At 35.3% G+C, this 18,438-nt stretch overlaps 1 protein-coding gene across 1 annotated transcript in view; it reads right to left on the bottom strand.

The window, feature by feature from the left end:
* Positions 1–18,438, bottom strand: part of LOC149416367 (cytoplasmic aconitate hydratase-like) — a 102,644-nt gene that overhangs the window by 65,281 nt on the left and 18,925 nt on the right. The window contains exons 3-8 of the mRNA XM_089641624.1: positions 16,848–17,014; positions 9,490–9,635; positions 8,491–8,560; positions 6,604–6,796; positions 3,246–3,376; positions 468–639 (exon numbers count right to left, since the gene is read on the bottom strand). Of these exons, the coding sequence (XP_089497750.1) occupies positions 468–639; positions 3,246–3,376; positions 6,604–6,796; positions 8,491–8,560; positions 9,490–9,635; positions 16,848–17,014 (879 nt within the window). The remainder of the gene's footprint in view (positions 1–467; positions 640–3,245; positions 3,377–6,603; positions 6,797–8,490; positions 8,561–9,489; positions 9,636–16,847; positions 17,015–18,438) is intronic.

Raw genomic sequence — 18,438 nt, 5'->3', positions numbered from 1 at the left:
TTTACGGCAACTATGCAGACTGTCCATTGAGGTTAGGTTAGCCCTGCACAAGGTACAGAAGAAGGACAATAAAAGACCAAGAGAAAAATAAGAGTAAGAACAAGGAGAAGAAGAATATGAATAAAAACAAGTAGAAAAAGAACAACAAGAACAGGAAGAAAAATAAAAGAAAAACGAGAAGAATAAGATAAAGAAGAGAAGATCAAGTAGAAGTGTTCTTCAACAAGAAGAAAGAGAACAACACATATAGCAAGAACAACAATAAGAAGAATGAGAACAACAAGAAGAAAAATAAGAAGAAAAACAACTAGTAGAAGAAGAATAACAAGAAGAACGAGAACAAGAAAAAAATAGGAAGAAAAAAGGAGAATAAGAAAAGGAATAACAATATGAAGAACGAGAACAACAAGAACAAGAAAAACAAGAAGAAAATGAAGAAGAACAAAAGTAGGAAGAATTTAACTTACTGGTCTGCACAAGGTACTTGAGCGACATCTCGTCCACTGGGAAGAATGCTGCCGTGGCACCGTATTCGGGGCACATGTTAGACACGGTGGCACGATCTGCAATGGACAGGTGCGACACCCCCGGCCCAAAGAACTCCACAAACTTCCCCACCACCCCCAACTGGCGGAGATGCTGTAGGAAGTAAAGATGTTATTAGTATAAATATACAATTTGACAATACAGTTCCATTCGGAAAACAATACAGGGTGTATCGGCACGTACCCGACAAACTTTAACCAGCTATTCCTTAGCACATTTGGAGTAAAAAATGTTATGGGCACTTTGCTGTCCGGTAACATTTTTTTTAATAAAAAATTTTTCATTCATATTTTCACCACATGTCACCAATGTTTTATCCTTTGTCAAAGTTTGAAAACCCGTCTGGCAATATTTTATTCGAGTTTCGTTGAATAATGTACGTACGTACCTACATTGGCGCGCTTTTACAATCACAACGAAATGGTATGGCACCATTCGTCTCATTTTTAACTATTATTATTTAGTGTGTATGAAAGAGCGAAGATGCTTTTTGACACACTTGCTAATAACAGCTGTTGAACACGAGAAACAATGCCAATGACAGTGACGGAGAGTGGATTTTTTTATAATTTTTTGTTTTTAATTGAAAAAAAATGTTACCGGACAGCAAAGTGCCCATAACATTTTTTACTCCAAATATGCTAAGGAAAAGCTGGTTAAAGTTTGTCGGGTACGTGCCGATACACCCTGTATAGAAAGAGAAAGAGTACAAAAAGTTTTCTAAAATATCTTAGATATTTTTATCAAAGTCTGTTTGTAACGATGTGTGTTTGTTTCATTATTAAGCATTATCGCGGCACTGTAACGAGATAAGGAGTCGAATCGAATTAGATAAAATGTAGTTTTTTAACGATAACAATTATGGTATACAGTAGTGGATGGTAAAAAAAGTTGAGGACGCCCGAGTAAGACTAGTAAGACATTATCTCTGAACTGGAATGAGACGTGTCAAATTAATTCAATATAATAATAATATTGATTGAGGACTGAGGGAACCGAATATATTCACTGCACAGGCCTTCTACCCTGAGTTGATATCAATAACAGCACTGATCACAAAGAGATGTTCATCAAACAGGATCCATCAATAAACTTGTTTGATAGTCGCTTTTATTTTTGTAAAATGTCAAACACACACTTGGGTATAGTCATATAATGACAGGTACTTCTAGGTAAAATAGGATTAGAAAAATTGCAAGGACAATGTTAATGGAAGATTAATAGTTGCGTCAAAATCTACCCTTCAAGCTAATTTGTTCGGTTTTGCGAACAAACAACTATTACCCGTAGATATAAATTATTCGCTTTCGGAACAGCTCACATGGTCTTATAGAAATCGTTGTGACTGTGTGTATCTAGGAATCGAACCCAGGACCTCAGCCTTGCCGGGGATCTGCTCTAACAACTGAGCTAATCTGACCCTATTCCCTTCAGTCATATTCAACAGTATCATACTTCATATCTGTACAAGTGATTACAAGATTCTATCCGAATTAAATTGCAATCTAGCTAGTGTCTTGGATAAAATATATACACATTTATTTTTAATATGCGACATCTATTGACTTTTTAACAAGTCTCAAATGTAAGTTCAACGATTGAGGTTTTACTCAATAATTAGCTTTCTGTGTATTCCAGCAACTGTCGCATGTGTTTCTTTCGTTCTGCAACATTTTTCTTTTGAATAAGTTCAACAAAATGGAGGTTTCTTGCAAGAGATAATATGACACATTAATTTTAAACAAAAAAGAAATTTCATTTAATGAAAAATAGATTTCGATTGAAAGAGTATATTTTGTACCTGGAATATTTCTGAATGTTAACGAAAACAAAAAACTGTATTAGAAAGGTGATGAAATACGCTTTCAAAATTTATTATTAAAAATACACATTTAATTTTTAAATATAAAACTATTTATAAATGTTTTAAAAATGGCATCCAAACACTGAACCTAAATTACTGGGTAACGAAAAAAATACCAAAATTATTGTCAACTATTTTCTTTTTATACTTTGGTTTGATAGAGGTGTACATTTTAATTCTTCTGCATTTAGATTTGAATATAAAGCGTGGTATTTTCTCTTTCTAATACAGTTTAGATCATATTTCTAACCATGACAGAAAGGGAGTCACAACGATTTTTATAAGACCATGTGAGCTGTTCCGAAAGCGAATAATTGTCTCTACGCGTAATAGTTGTTTGTTCGCAAAACCGAACAAATTAGCTTGAAGGGTAGCTGTTGAAGCAACTATTAATCTTCTATTAACATTTTCCTTGCAATTTTTCCCATCCTATTTTACCTACAATTATCTGACTATACCCAAGTGTGTGTGTGACATTTTACAAAAATAAAAGCGACTATCAAACCAGTTTATTGATGGATCCTGTTTGATGAACATCTCTTTGTGATCAGTGATGTTATTGATATCAACTCAGGGTAGAAGGCCTGTGCAGTGAATATATTCGGTTCCCTCAGTGTGTTTCGTATCTAACCTGTATGTTATGGAAGCTTGTGAGTGAAACCAACCACCAACATCTTTGAAGAACATCAAAGGGGTAAGTCGGATTCCTTCCTTACTCCATGTTCACCATCCCCAACCATAGTTGTGTTAACTTCAAAGTTCACAATTAATATTTTACAGCCCACTCTTGATTCGCCTATTGCGATCACAATAGCAATAGAAAGCATTATCTTACCTTGGTGATAGTCAAAACCAGATCGGTAGAAGTCACGAGTTGGCTAAGTTCTCCCACCAGTTTGTATCCTACTACTGAAGGCAGAAGCATGGAGATGGCCTGACCTAACATCACAGCCTCAGCTTCGATTCCTGAAAGGAAAACAACGGTTACACTTAGCCAAATGGCGCCTGAATCACGCAAAATTTTGACTTCCCTTGTCAAAACCAGTAGACGACTACCAGTAGGTAGGTGATCACTGCAATCAATCAATAGTTTTTGTGACTCAAGTGTTAGGTGGTGGGTATTATCAGCACCTTGGCTCCTTGACAATTCGCCACCCGGAGCAGACTGCTCCAATTGCTCCAACATCACAAAACCACCAACAGTCGATTGGGTTAGGGGCCGTTCAAGTATTATGTAAGCACTATAGGGGGGCAGGGGGGTCTTTGCTTTGCTTATTTTTGATGACATGGGGGGGTGGGGGGTCGAGATAGTGATTACGTCAGCACTGCTCAGCAGTAGTTATTTTTTTTTACACATTGGCAACCCACACATTGTCTATGTTTGAAAACCGAATACATATTCAGGGATTCCCACTGTGTCAATAAAGTTTGTTTAAATGAATATTATGTGCATTAACCCCTCCGACTTTTCGCGAACTTGAAGCTAAGATGTCTTTACCGAAATGTCAATTTCACGAAAACGTTGTGTTATTACCGCCTCACAATCAAAGCTCTATAAATGAAACATTACTGAACGGAGCCGAATAGTAAAAACTGTTTTAGAAAGGTTACAAAATAGGCTTTCAAATTGTTGTATCATAAATAAATATTAACATTTGTAAATATTTAAATTTAGAATGGAAACATGAAAAAATTGTAAAAATGACTCACCTGTAATGTTTTATGTAAAAACGATACTAAAATCACGGATAATGTAAAAAAAAAACACTTATTTCATCGTACAAATGTACAATAAACAATTCTGTCACTTCACTTTTTGACCATTTCATACAAAATATATTTTTAAAAAAATAATTAAACTTGCGAGGCGGGTCGGCACGTCAAACGGCTTTCTTGGCGTCGTTTTACGATTTGGCGGGTAAAATTTGCTTCCACTGAGTAGGTCTTTTTACGGGTTTCTATGGATAACTTTGAATAGAGATGTGAAGCTTCATTCAATACGAATATTCTACTTTTTGTTTTAGGGATGTCACTAGAAGAATAACGGAGTTATGACGATTTTTGTGGAAACACACGCGTTGACGTGTAAACACGCTTATTGTACTTGACTGCTATCGTTATTTTATCGTGTATATCTGCTTACGTTGCTGACCGGTTAAAGTCCTCTATCCTAAGTCTATTTTATAAGTGCTGCTTATGAATCAATACAAAAACAGAATACATTAACAGAAAAATGCATAAAGGTACCAATTTTTACGTAAACATGGGAGGGGGGGTAAGAGCTTTGCTTACTTTTGGTGACAAGGGGGAAGAGGGGGTAAATAATTGTAATAAATCTTCTTACGTAATACTTGAACGGCCCCTTACTATTAGATTCCATCATTTGATCAATGAGCTCAGTCCAGTCAGAGTGTGGCGAGCGACCATAGATGTATCAATTTTGTAGAGCGGGCGTCTCGTACCTCGTTCTCGCGACAGAGAAATAGGGATGGTACGTTTGTACCTTGCATCCAAATCGGATCATATTAGGAATAAGCATACCAATAAATCTTTTCGCCACCGGGAAGAAAAAAAAACAAAACACAACAACAATTGAATTCATATGTATGTATGAACCAGCAAGTTTTATTTTAAAATATGCACAAAATAATATCCATTTCAACTGCTATTTTTACATAAATGGCTGACAACGGAGATGTGACGTTTTGTTCTGTTGATAAAAAACAAGTTGACAAAAAAAGGATTTTCAGAATTTGTCACATTTTGTTCAGTTTTTGGCAATTTTTTTTTACGTGAACTCCACAATGAAGGCTGTGAGAAAAATAATTTTCTCTTCTCCAGGGCCTATTTCATTTTTGGGGATGCTGTGTCGGGGTCTTTTGGAGGAGAAGAAGGGGTACATATGGGTCTTGAAGAGACCCATATTGTAGGAGGGAGGGAACACAGAGGCCAGCAAATTGTTGAACTCAAGAATGAGTCGCAGAAACGGCCTGTCCTTGTTGGTTCTATGCACCGGTGCTGAAGGGATTAATGACGCTAGTTCCTTGGAGCATCTTTCATTGAAATACCGGTAGAACGTGGACAAAATTCCCACCTGATGCCTGTGTTTTAAATATTGCAAAACTGTTTTTGTTTGTTTGTTTGGGGAATCTATCAAACGTTTTTAAAAGATGTGTGTTTTTTTTCACGTAATTTGGGGCTACATACCAGAGGTGGCTGCCAAATGCAACAATGGGGCATCATTGCAATTTGCGAGGGTTAGCAGTTTTTTATTTATCTATATTTGATATTACATTTGTTTATCTATATTTCGTGCGCCCTACTGTCGAATTTGGCAGCCATCTCTGGTCCGGAGCCCCAAAATACCTGAAAAAAAAAAAACCCTTGACTCTGTGCAAAAACGGGCGGTCCATTTGATAGATTCCCCAATCTTAACAAACGGACTGCAATCTTTAGAGCACAGGCGTCAGGTAGGTATGCTGTCCTTGTTCTATCGGTATTACAATGGAAGATGCTCTGAGGAACTAGCGTCATTGATCCCTTCGGCACCGGTGCGTAGTCGGGATACACGCCAAACGCGCGCCCAACATTTGTACACGGTTGACATTTGTCACATGAGAACGGGTCGCTTCTACGATTCGTTCTTAAGTTCAACAGCTCGGCTGTGGAACGAACTGCCGGCCTTTGTGTTTCCTCCCTCCTACAACATGGGACTCTTCAAGACCCATGTTCACTCCTTCCTCTCCACAAAAGACCCTCCACACAGCATCCCCAAAGATGACATAGGCCCTGAGGGAAATTATTTTCCTCAGGGCCTCCTGTGTGGAGTTAATATAAAAAAAAATTTAAAAAAATTACAGAAACAAACAGTACATGAGTTACAGTAATGAAACAATATACAGGAATTAGACACTTCATGTTGGGTACCTATGATATGTTTTCCTGTAATGTCTGCCAAGTGGTATGTTTATTCCTTAATTACCAGGTGACTGGTGAAATGTGAATGGTAGAAGGAGTAGGGGACACCCGAAGAAGACATGGCACGATCGAGTGAACCAAATACTTAAGTCGGGCCATGTAAAGAGTCAGAATAACCGAACAGTGTGTGTGACACGATGTATGAATGTAAATGAGGCAAGGAGTGTGTGACAAGCAAGAGAAACGGCACGATGGTTAATTAGTATTTCATTTACCTCCGACGCCCCAGGCCAACACGCCCAGTCCGCTGACCATGGTGGTGTGGCTGTCCGTCCCCACCACGGAGTCAGGATACAGGATCCCATCCTGGCTGAACACCACGCGACCCAAATGCTCCAAGTTGACCTGGTGCACAATGCCAGAGCCCGGGGGCACTATGAGCATGCGATCAAAAGCCTTAGCACCCCACTGGAAAGAAAAAAAAAATGAACAATGAAAAAAACAACATGTCAACATTAAATTATACCTCCGACATTATGTTAATAATACTTCCGACTTCGGTAAAATATTGGCACAATCGACAACGCTAGAGGTTGACATTCCTTTCAATGGAGGCAAATTGAATTTATTTAACAAATAATTATAAGCAATAATTAGTCGCCTGTAATATCAATACAAATTGAAAATATCTCCCGAGTAAAAATAAATGCCGCCGACGGGAATTAAACCCGCGCCTTCTGATGTCCGGTCAAATGCTCTGTACCACTGAGCCACGTCGGCTTATTTCCAACACGCCTAATAATTCAATATATACTAGTACTGCAATCAACAATAACTGCTTATTACATTTTTTCCACCTGTAAACAACCAACTTTATTTTTGTAGGAAAGGCTTTGTCAGTGCTAAATTTCTCACTAGATGGCGTCGAGTCATATTATATCTACATTTGTTGGAGAAATATTTTGAAAATATGTATTTTTTTTTTAATGATAAACTAATGTTTATAAGACAAGGTTTTTATTATAATTATTGCTTATAATAATTTATTATCCTTTATGCTATGCATAAAACCTTGTCTTATAAACATTAATTTATCATTAAAAAAAAAGATTAAATATCATTTTTATCTTTGCACGCGGCCGTATCAACGTTGTTACGGCAAAAAGTCCATACTCACACGCGGCTGTATCAACAGTTGATACGGAAACTTTGACGGCCGATATTCCAGCGCTCTTTCGTCATAAATGTATTTCTTGCTCACTTGGACATTCGTAGAACTATCACGATGCTGACATCTACAAGAATTTCTCAAAAATAAAATTTTATTTCATAAAAAAAGATCGATAATCAAGTGCGCCTCTTCGCGCCTTTTAGTCCTTTAGTTTACATTTTTGTCAACGGATGGCGCTAGTACTAGTATGTCATTCATAACTATAAGTGATCATGGTGTCCCACTTGTGTCTACACAGTGTCTTAACAGAAATGGGACATCTGCTTATCGTGCGTCTCTTTCCTTCATATGTTAGTTGAACCCAGCATACTAGAGAAAGCTATATTTTGCGAATATGTCAGAGATATATCACTGTTGGGAAAGCGATACCACAAATGTAACAAAATTTAATACAACCTAACTTTTGCCGTAGTTTTTTTTCTCTCCTGAACAATTTGTTTCAGTCACATTCAGGGGAATTTCATACTTATCGAACGACGGTACATCGGTAAAAAAATAGTACACAATAGCTGACCTATACAAATCGCAAGAGCACCCCACTGTTGAATTTGGCGGCCACCTCTAATTTGAAGCGCCAAAATACTTGAAAATAACTCTCGACTCTGTGCAGAAATAAGCGGTCATTTGATAGATTCCCGTATCTCAACAGATGGTTTGCAATCTTTGGAGCATAGGCGTTAGGTTGGAGTCCTTCTTTTACCGGTATTTCAATGGAAGATGCTCCAAGGAACTGGCATCATTGAACTCTTCGTCACCGGTGCTTAGTCGTGTAGTATAGGATGCACAGTTGACACATGAGAACGGGTCGTTTCTACGATTCGTTATTGAGTTCAACGAAGGATTTGCCGGCCTCTGTGTTTCCTCCCTCCTACAACATGATGATCATCAAATGTGATGAAATTTAAAATACTCAAATGTAACTATGTTTTACCTTCAAGAACATGAATCTCTCCTTGTTCCTTTCGAATTCTAATTCTTGGTTCTTCTGCAGGGCATCAGTACTGAAATCATAAAACAATACTTATATATACAATACTATATTTGGATGAATTATATAGCACCATTTTTTGTGAAAAATCACTTCAAGAGCAGTGTACCAGAGTCTGTTTCCATCATGACAACTTTTTATATTTCTCGAATCGCAGTGACAATTATGATAGGCCATCTTTTGTTTGTGCAAACCTAACCTAACCTAACCTACAGACTGCATTAGACAAGACTTTGCAGGTAGGTATTTAAGTACCTACATATAAATCCCATGATTTCAGATAAAATTTTGGTTTTGATTTAACCTTTCCTTATCTGTGGTGTGTATTTACTACACATTGCTTCTAATAACTTTAATAACTCTAAAAATATAATATATTCTTGGTTCAGATTTTAGGTATTCTTCCGTTATACATTTATGCACTGAATTAAAAAATAATATATTACATAGTTTTCAAATTCAATTAAAAATCAGAGTTTTTTGTTAAAAATCGGGAACAAATATACCAATACAATCGACCGTGTGATACTAATACGCGAAGAATGTGCGAGGAAATGACACGCTATTGATGTCCCGCTTTAATTCGCTATGCGGGAACATGAGACATCCACACTTCTGCAGTTGTAGTTTTGATTTAGACCATCGATACCTACGACCGCACAGCTGTGTTTGTGCAAGCCGCTAGCCAGTCGGCCGCGAACCGTCGTTAGATGTGGACCCCTCGCACTTTTCTTTAGCATCTGCCGATGGTTTTTTCATGTTTTCAGCAATTAAATTACAATTATTATCACGTTTGATTATTATGTTATCAAATTTTCAAAAATTGTCAGGTTATTCATCACACAAGTTTGTCTTTCTTTAAACTATTACTTATTTTTTACTATTTACTATTACTTTCTTTAGACTATTAGTGGCAGTAACAATAAGGTTAGGTTTACTTACTTCCCGGAGAAGTCTACTTGCACGGAGTGGTCGATGACCAGGTCTGAGGGGCAGGTGGGGTTGATCTTGTCAGGATCGCCGCCCAGGTCCTTGACCGCGTCGCGCATGGCCGCAAAGTCCACAACGGCTGGCACACCCGTGAAATCCTAAACAAACAATTGAAATAATAATATTTGGATGATTTGTATAGCGCCATTTTTGTGAAAAATCACATCAAGGGACATCTAGGACATGATCACAGGATCCTCGTCTTGTCGGGGCGCTGCTCTACCACTGAGCTAATCTGACCCTATTTCTTTATGTCATAATTAAGGCGATGCACTAAGTCGTGTAATATTTGTAAATTGAGCCGCTATCAATAACAACCCCTACGTAGATGGCGATAAGGTTTAAATTCCCTCTTAACACCATCCGCCTGTTTTGATTTATGCAAGAAAAAAACATTACCAAAAAGTGCCTTTTATTTTATTTTGTGGATGTACAGGCATAAATATTTAATTTTTTTTCGATCATTTTATAGATAACTTAATTTGCCACATTATACAATAAAATCATAACCGAAAATGGGTTCGTAAGTAGGAGATTTTGAACTTTAAAGCAGTTTTCATAGACCTTTACATTATTTTTTTCTGGGCTTATAAAAAGACTTATCTAAAAAATACTCGATTATTTCAAAGGCCAAGATGTATTCTACTCGCAGTATTTAAAGCATCTGAAACATTTCTAGGCGACCAAATTTACAAACCAAAAACACATGATTTTGCATTACTACGTAGTGCATCGCCTTAACCGTATCATACTTAGAATAAGAAGTACTTCATTTTCTTAACACATATTTTTACTGGCTGCTATTTTTATGTTTGATCGCAAGCTTCATTTCGAACTAAATGCAATCTAGATATTGTGTTGGATAAATATATCGTATTTGTATTTTAATGCGATCATCCATAAAATTTTTTGCTATACCTGCTGATAATGGACATTATAATGCTGTCCGAAATGTTGGCTACAGCAGGAGGAAGCAACATGGCATAGAAACCCATAAACAACATAAACCAATCAAATATAACCCAATTTACACCTGCTGGAATTACACACATCTAATTTGGTATTATTCTTGTTCTCCATAAAATGGTTTTGCATCAATACAATATTATGAAGCAAATAACAAATTTGAGGTACATGCAAGTATAAACAGTCGGGGGGGGGGGGAATTTCCCATTTTGTGACTGTTAAAAATGTACGAACCATTAGCAAAGTTCACCACCAGTTACTTTACAGGCTCCTGGTAAAACTAGGGCTAACAGATAAAACAGATTGGCTTTCTTTGACAGTGTTTGTTTACAATTAGCTTGTCAATGTGTGTTATTTGGTTAGATTATAAAAAGCCTCACCGACTGGATTCTTCCTTCTTCTCTCCTATAAAATAGTAACAAGCAGTCATTATGGTCTACAGACCATTAGTAAAAGTGTTTTGTCCGGGTCGGGAACAATTTAACTCTTTGTAACATTAAATAAAGTGAAATGCAGTTTTGTGCAGTAAAAACAAAAAAAAACCATGCGTCTGTTATTGAAGACTTCATAAAGCCCAAACAAATCTTAACAGTGACATATTATGTCTAAAGATATTTGCTGAACTGTCTGTAAGTGATGTTAAAAATGTTGATTGGCAAGAAATTCTCGCTTTCCGAGTACAAAAAAGTATGTGAGATCTCCCACGTGTATACTTGTTAGGCACTGATAAGTTAACCTCTCTCAATATTGGCTTAATATTGAAAGAGGTTAACTTATAAGTAGAGATGGCAAAATTTCGTTTTAACTAAAAACGCGAAAAAATATTTATGTTTCGAAAAAAAAAAATTATTTTTATAGTGAATACCTCACAAGAGTCCCAACTGCTCCCGTCTGGAGCCAGTGAGACTATGGCATCCCCAATTGGGGGATGTTGTGAGGCTGAAGGTAAGTGGGGAAGGGAAAGAGGAAGGTGGGGAAGTACCTGGCTATTCAGATCTAGTCACTAAACACGGCTAAAGCCATTTGGAGCAACGTTTCAAATTATGAATGGTGGTCTTACACCAGGGCGATACTGGTAGTATCTTCCACTCTGGAACGTGCCGCAAATATACTATATATTATTTTAATTAATTAATTGTGAAATAACACAAATTAATCAAATAAAATTTATTTGCGCACGCCGGGTTCGAACCCGCGACCTTCGGAATGGCAGTCCAATGCGTTACCACTGGACTATGCCGGCCGTCAAAATAGGGCATTTTTAAGTTTTCTTTGCGTTTCAAGGCATTTGAAAGTGTTTCCAGTGATTTCTATTTCTCGAATTAACGCGAAAAACGTGATTTTGGCCGTATTTCAGCTAAATTATTCTATTTAGCGAAATAGGCGCGAATTTCCCGAAAATACCGGGTATTAAAATAATATGTGAGAATTTCAAAAAATCTATATTTACATTACGATTTTTTATAATTTTATGTGTAAATATTTAATATTTTTGTACTTTAGGCTAAAATTGCTTTTTGACATTACACAAATTGTGCGAAATAAATGGCGCCTATTAATGTTAATCGCAATCTGCATTTGTTGTGTTTGTGTTCGACCCGTACTTAGAGTTTCCTTCCTTATTAATTTAATATTCAAATTAATTATTTATAATCTTTCACATGGAAATACTTGCAAATGAAGGTTAAACATATATTTTACCAAAAATACTTAAAATATGCGCTAAAAACATTCAGGGAATACATTTTTTTCTATTTTGCTACAAAACGCTAAATTATGCCTCAAAATGCTATAAAATGCTAAATTTCCAATTGTTAATGCTAAAAAATCTGAAAATTAATGCTAAATTTTGCCATCTCTACTAATAAGTGATATTTATTTATATTGATTTCAATATTTATATTTGTTATATCTCTGCCTTTACTAGCAGATTTAGTGTGTTGGGAACTCTTGATAAAGTAAAAGTACAATAATTGCGTTTATTTACGTACAATAAATAAGTTTGAATTTAGCTACACTGTTCATTACCCGAGGGTTGGTAATTCTCTGTTTCTAGAAGCTTGAAGTCTGACAAGGATACCCCACAGGCAATTGCTACACTCTAGCGACATCTGTCAGTCTCTAGAGTAAGCTTTCTGACTAGTACCATCTATCGCTTGAATACCCAACTTATTACCATACATCACAATATTGATTGCTAGGAGGCTAGGATAAGAAAGAGACAATTACTCGTATTAAGAAATTTAATAAATTCTAAACCTTTCTCCTTTAGAAGACCGTCGGAAAAAATCTGATTGCATTTGTGTTAAAATTATCAACAATTTGATTGACTCACCTACATGACTAGAACTCATCTCATTCAATATACCTTCTCGTAGACTCAGAAATAAAGAACTGCTCTTCCTCAATCAACACTCGACTAATTATGCTTATAATTCACCACTGTCCAGAATACGTAGAATGGTCAACTCACGTCAAGACCTTGATTTTTTTGGTATAAGTCAGAATGTTTTTTGTTGCTCACTATGCTTGACTTGACACTTCTATTTCATTTCTATTTTCTTATCTTTTCCCTGTTTGTCTCTGATTTTATATACCATCCTTTACTCTTGCATTGTACATTGTCCCAAATCTCGTGTCGCTTTGCAATATATTGGACGTAAGTGCGTTAATTATTTTTTTTTATTTTTTATTATTATTTATTGAGTTAGTTTATACATTTGAATATAAACTAATATAAACAAGATAATATTTCATTTTGTAATTTTACATATTTTTACAATAAATATAACATTTCTTTTTAAATACATTCATTCTTCAGACTTTCAGGCATTTCATCATACATTTTTAGTCCTTTGTACATTAGGCAGTTCTGTGATTTTGTTTTTTTCATATGTGGCAATCTAATCCTATTTACATTTCTGGTTTCGTAATTATGAACATCTCTATTAAAAACAATTTCATCCTTAAAATATTTTGACATTTGGTTGTTCATGATTTTATGTACAAAAATTAACACATTAAATAATAGTCTCTTTTTTATAGAAATCCAATTTAGCTGTTCTCTCATTTGATCTATGCTTGCGTATTTTCCTTTTCCTAGTATACATCTCATAGCTCTATTCTGTATAACATCTAGCTTGTTCAAGTTTCCTTCATTGGCCAAATACAACATAGTAGAGCAATAATCTAAATGTGGAGCAACTATAGTTTTATAAATCAGCTCTGTAGTGTTTCCATTTAGTTTATTTCTTAATCTTCTAAGAAAATTGACTTTTTTAGCACATATTCAAAATTTGCTGCGAAAGTTAGTTTTGAATCTAGTATCACACCTAGGTACTTAATTTCATTTACTTTTTCAATTTTTTTGTCATTGATTGTCAATTTTAACTCTGTGTTATGCGTTTTGTTGCCTATTTCCATATATTTTGTTTTGTTGACATTCAGTTTTAATTTGTTTAATTTCAGCCATTTCGCTATATTTTGTAGGTCTTCATTTAATTTATTGATTGCATCTATGTACTCTTCACATGAAATATAGATTAATGTATCGTCTGCAAATAATCTAATTTTGCAATGTTTTATGGTTTTAATTATATCATTAATGTAAATAATGAATAGAATTGGACCTAATACCGACCCTTGTGGAACACCGAGGTTGTTTTCTATCGGTTCTGATTCTGAGCTTTCCACTTTTGTTACCTGTTTTAATTTCAGCCATTTCGCTATATTTTGTAGGTCTTCATTTAATTTATTGATTGCATCTATGTACTCTTCACATGAAATATAGATTAATGTATCGTCTGCAAATAATCTAATTTTGCAATGTTTTATGGTTTTAATTATATCATTAATGTAAATAATGAATAGAATTGGACCTAATACCGACCCTTGTGGAACACCGAGGTTGTTTTCTATCAGTTCTGATTCTGAGCTTTCCACTTTTGTTACCTGTTTTAATTTCAGCCATTTCGCTATATTTTGTAGGTCTTCATTTAATTTATTGATTGCATCTATGTACTCTTCACATGAAATATAGATTAATGTATCGTCTGCAAATAATCTAATTTTGCAATGTTTTATGGTTTTAATTATATCATTAATGTAAATAATGAATAGAATTGGACCTAATACCGACCCTTGTGGAACACCGAGGTTGTTTTCTATCAGTTCTGATTCTGAGCTTTCCACTTTTGTTACCTGTTTTAATTTCAGCCATTTCGCTATATTTTGTAGGTCTTCATTTAATTTATTGATTGCATCTATGTACTCTTCACATGAAATATAGATTAATGTATCGTCTGCAAATAATCTAAAATTAATAAATATATCGGATGTCAGACTGGACGCCATTGATTTAACAAGCGTTATTTCGTTGCGAGTACCTACACGGGTCACTCGACTGAACGCCTTGTATAATATTCTAAAATCTGCCAACAATTATTTCGCAAAATCGCCTATTCAAAGATTACACAGACTTGGTAATAAGTATAGTTCAATCGATGTTTACCGCTGCCAATCAGTGTCAAATTTAAACTCAGTTTAATGGAATCTTTACATTGACATAAATGTTTCTCTATTAGACCATTTGTCGATTCCTATCCTAATATTGCGTAATAGAGATTGTTAATTAAAGTTACATAGTTTATAGGCTAATGTGAACAGCAATTTAATACTTTTTTATTCAATTGATTTGGAGGATATTGGCAAATCATCTATTTTCATTTCACTCACTTAAATTCCATGTTTCCTACGTTTCGTAAACTCTTATATTTTATATAATCTGTATATTCTTATATATTAAAGGTTTATTTATTTATTTTTTTATTTATCCGACTTTATGTCCGGCTTAAATCTTCCCCAAAGGAAAAACTAAACCCTTCCACACACTTTTCCACAAATGATCATCTAGTCAATCAACATTATGCAAGTGCATTATATTGGCATAATAAATACAAAACAATACAAGAACAACACGTCAACTCACCAGAGATCAAATGGGAAAATAATTCACCGACTCCAGATATTTTCATATCAGAGGGTTCGGCTCAGTAGAACTTCTAACAGGGCCTATAAATCCTACTGATCCATCAACACAAATATTTAAAAAATCTTTCGTTATCCTACATGTATTTAAAATGACTATAATTTATATTTCATTATAATTATTTATGTTAATTATAGGAAGGGGATCTGCTGTATAAGTAAATACCTAACCTGAACACAAATCATAGACCATACTGAAAGTACCCATAAGAACGCCTTCGATTGAAAATTTCAATAGTTTTGATGTATCAAATTTACAATATATAATGTTAAAAATATATAATTGAAACCATTCAAAAATACTGAATAACTCTACAATACCGCGTATTCATCAAACAAGGTCAAATCACAATGACATCAAAAATATTCCAGGTCATAAAACCAAATTCGAACAAAGAAATTATATTTATTTTGCGACGAAACTTCACGACGTCCTTCCCCCTGATATAAAGCGAATAGAAAATTTGAATGATTACAAATCAAGAATAAAAATCTGGGTATCAGCACACAATTGTGGACTGCTAGTTCATATAAGATATATACAGGGTGTATCGGCACGTACCCGACAAACTTTAACCAGCTATTCCTTAGCACATTTGGAGTAAAAAATGTTATGGGCGCTTTGCGGTCCGGTAACATTTTTTTTTTATAAAAAATTTATCATTCTAATTTTCACCACATGTCACTAATGTTTTATCCTTTGTCAAAGTTTGAAAACCCGTCTGGCAATATTTTGTTCGAGTTTCGTTGAATAATGTACGTACGTACCTACGTTGGCGCGCTTTTACAATCACAAGGAAATGGCACGGCACCATTCGTCACATTTTTAACTATTATTATTTAGTGTGTACGAAAGAGCGAGGACACTTTTTGACACACTTGCTAATAACAGCTGTTGAACGCGAGAGACAATGCAAATGACAGTGACAGAGTGTGGATTTTTTATTTATTTTTTGTTTTTAATGGAAAAAAAATGTTACCGGACAGCAAAGCGCCCATAACATTTTTTACTCCAAATGTGCTGAGGAATAGCTGGTTAAAGTTTGTCGGGTACTTGCCGATATACCCTGTATTTAATATCATATTTTGTATGTACATTGTTTAAATAGTAGCTATAATAAAAAAAAATGTATGATGGATTAATAGTTCCGCCATGCCAACATCACAGTATATGAAAAAATGAATAACTGAAGGAGGAGGTTTGAAGGCAATCACCACTCCTCTGAGCAGAAAAGATTGTGTCAATTACAGTCTGTTGACTAATATTCCGCCATCCCGACATCAGAGTAAATAATTACCTGAAGAAGAACCCGGGCGGGTTTGAAGGCAATCTCCACCCCTCCGGTTTGTGTGTGCTTCTCCTTCCATTGGAGAACGTTCAGAACATCCTTCTCCAACACCTGGAAGCCATCACAGTTCCTGACGCAGGATTCCAGAAGGACGCGAATGCTGTACGGAAGTCCGGCTGAAAATATACAAAGAAATGTTAATAATATCCAAGGTTTATCGGCTGCCGCATGTATGATTCATCAATTATATAAATATAAAATATAGGTATATAAAAACACAGAAGTATTTAAATGTAACGTTGCGTCAAAATTTCAAAACAATCGGTAAAGAACTTTTGGAGATTTACGATTTTGAAGAAACGAACATTTTTTTTCTGACTTTATGTCCGGGTTAAATCTTCCCCACAGGAAAAACTAAACCCTTCCACACACTTTTCCACAAATGATCATCTAGTCAATCCACATTATGCAAGTGCATTATTTAAGCATAATAAATACAAAACAATACAAGAACAACACGTCAACTCACCAGAGATCAAATGGGAAAATAATTCACCGACTGCAGATATTTTCATATCAGAGGGTTCGGCTCGGTAGAACTTCTAACAGGGCCTATAAATCCTACTGATCCCTCAACATTAATATTTTAGAAATCTTTCGTAATCCTACATGTATTTAAAATGACTGCATGATTTTTGCATTTTTATATATAAATTCTTTGACAGATCTAATTTGCCTAAATTTTGAATGAGAGAGCTAGGTATAATGCCAGTAGCCGAAATAACAAATGGTAATATTTTTATAGTCTGAGAATGCCAAATTCTTTTTATCTAATTTCCTAAATCTGTGTATATTCTTAGTTTTTCAGAAACAGATTTTTGAATATTACAGGAATTTGGAATAGCGACATCAATGATTTAAATTATTTAGTTTTAATATTCGTGCAGATTAATACGTTCGATTAGTTCCAGTGCCATCTAGCGTCCAAATGAGAAGCTATTGTATGTACCTACCGTGTGTCACTTTTGGTCAAATTTATCGTGTCCCCGTATCACCGGGGATGACTGAAAAGAGAACGGGCTGCGGACCCAGTATTTACGTCGCATCCCCTCTCTTTTGCCCAGGCTCCAAGCCAGGCCAAACACTGACCAGCGACCGTCAGCAAATCACCGCAAAGCACGAAATAGAGAATAAAATATTTCTCTCTTCACACATAATTGCGCAAATTAATGTTAGATTTGCGTGAGTCTAGCCGCAATAATGCAAAATAAAAATGTACAAGTTGAAAGGCTGGACTCACGCCTATGTTGTAAAGTAAGATTGAAATATGTAAACATTAATACTAAGTAATTATAAGGATTTCCTCACACCAATGTCGAGCTGAGGACAGTAATTCATTTATTATAAGAACATTAAAAAAGCTAGGGAAAAGCAGATTTTCGTAAAGATTACTACTGAATAAATAATTTTAATATTGATTATTAAATTCATGTGAAACATACGAAGCTGCACAAAAATGCACCTCGTTATCATGGGGCGGTCCAGATGCGCGCACACCGATCTGTGCAAATTCCCACTAACCCCTTTATATACTGCGCGA

This window comes from Hesperophylax consimilis, chromosome 17, assembly GCF_061612785.1.
Source record: "Hesperophylax consimilis isolate HC1 chromosome 17, BYU_Hcon_1.0, whole genome shotgun sequence".
Taxonomy (NCBI): Eukaryota; Metazoa; Arthropoda; class Insecta; order Trichoptera; family Limnephilidae; genus Hesperophylax; species Hesperophylax consimilis.
This window is presented reverse-complemented; position numbering and strand designations above follow the sequence as displayed.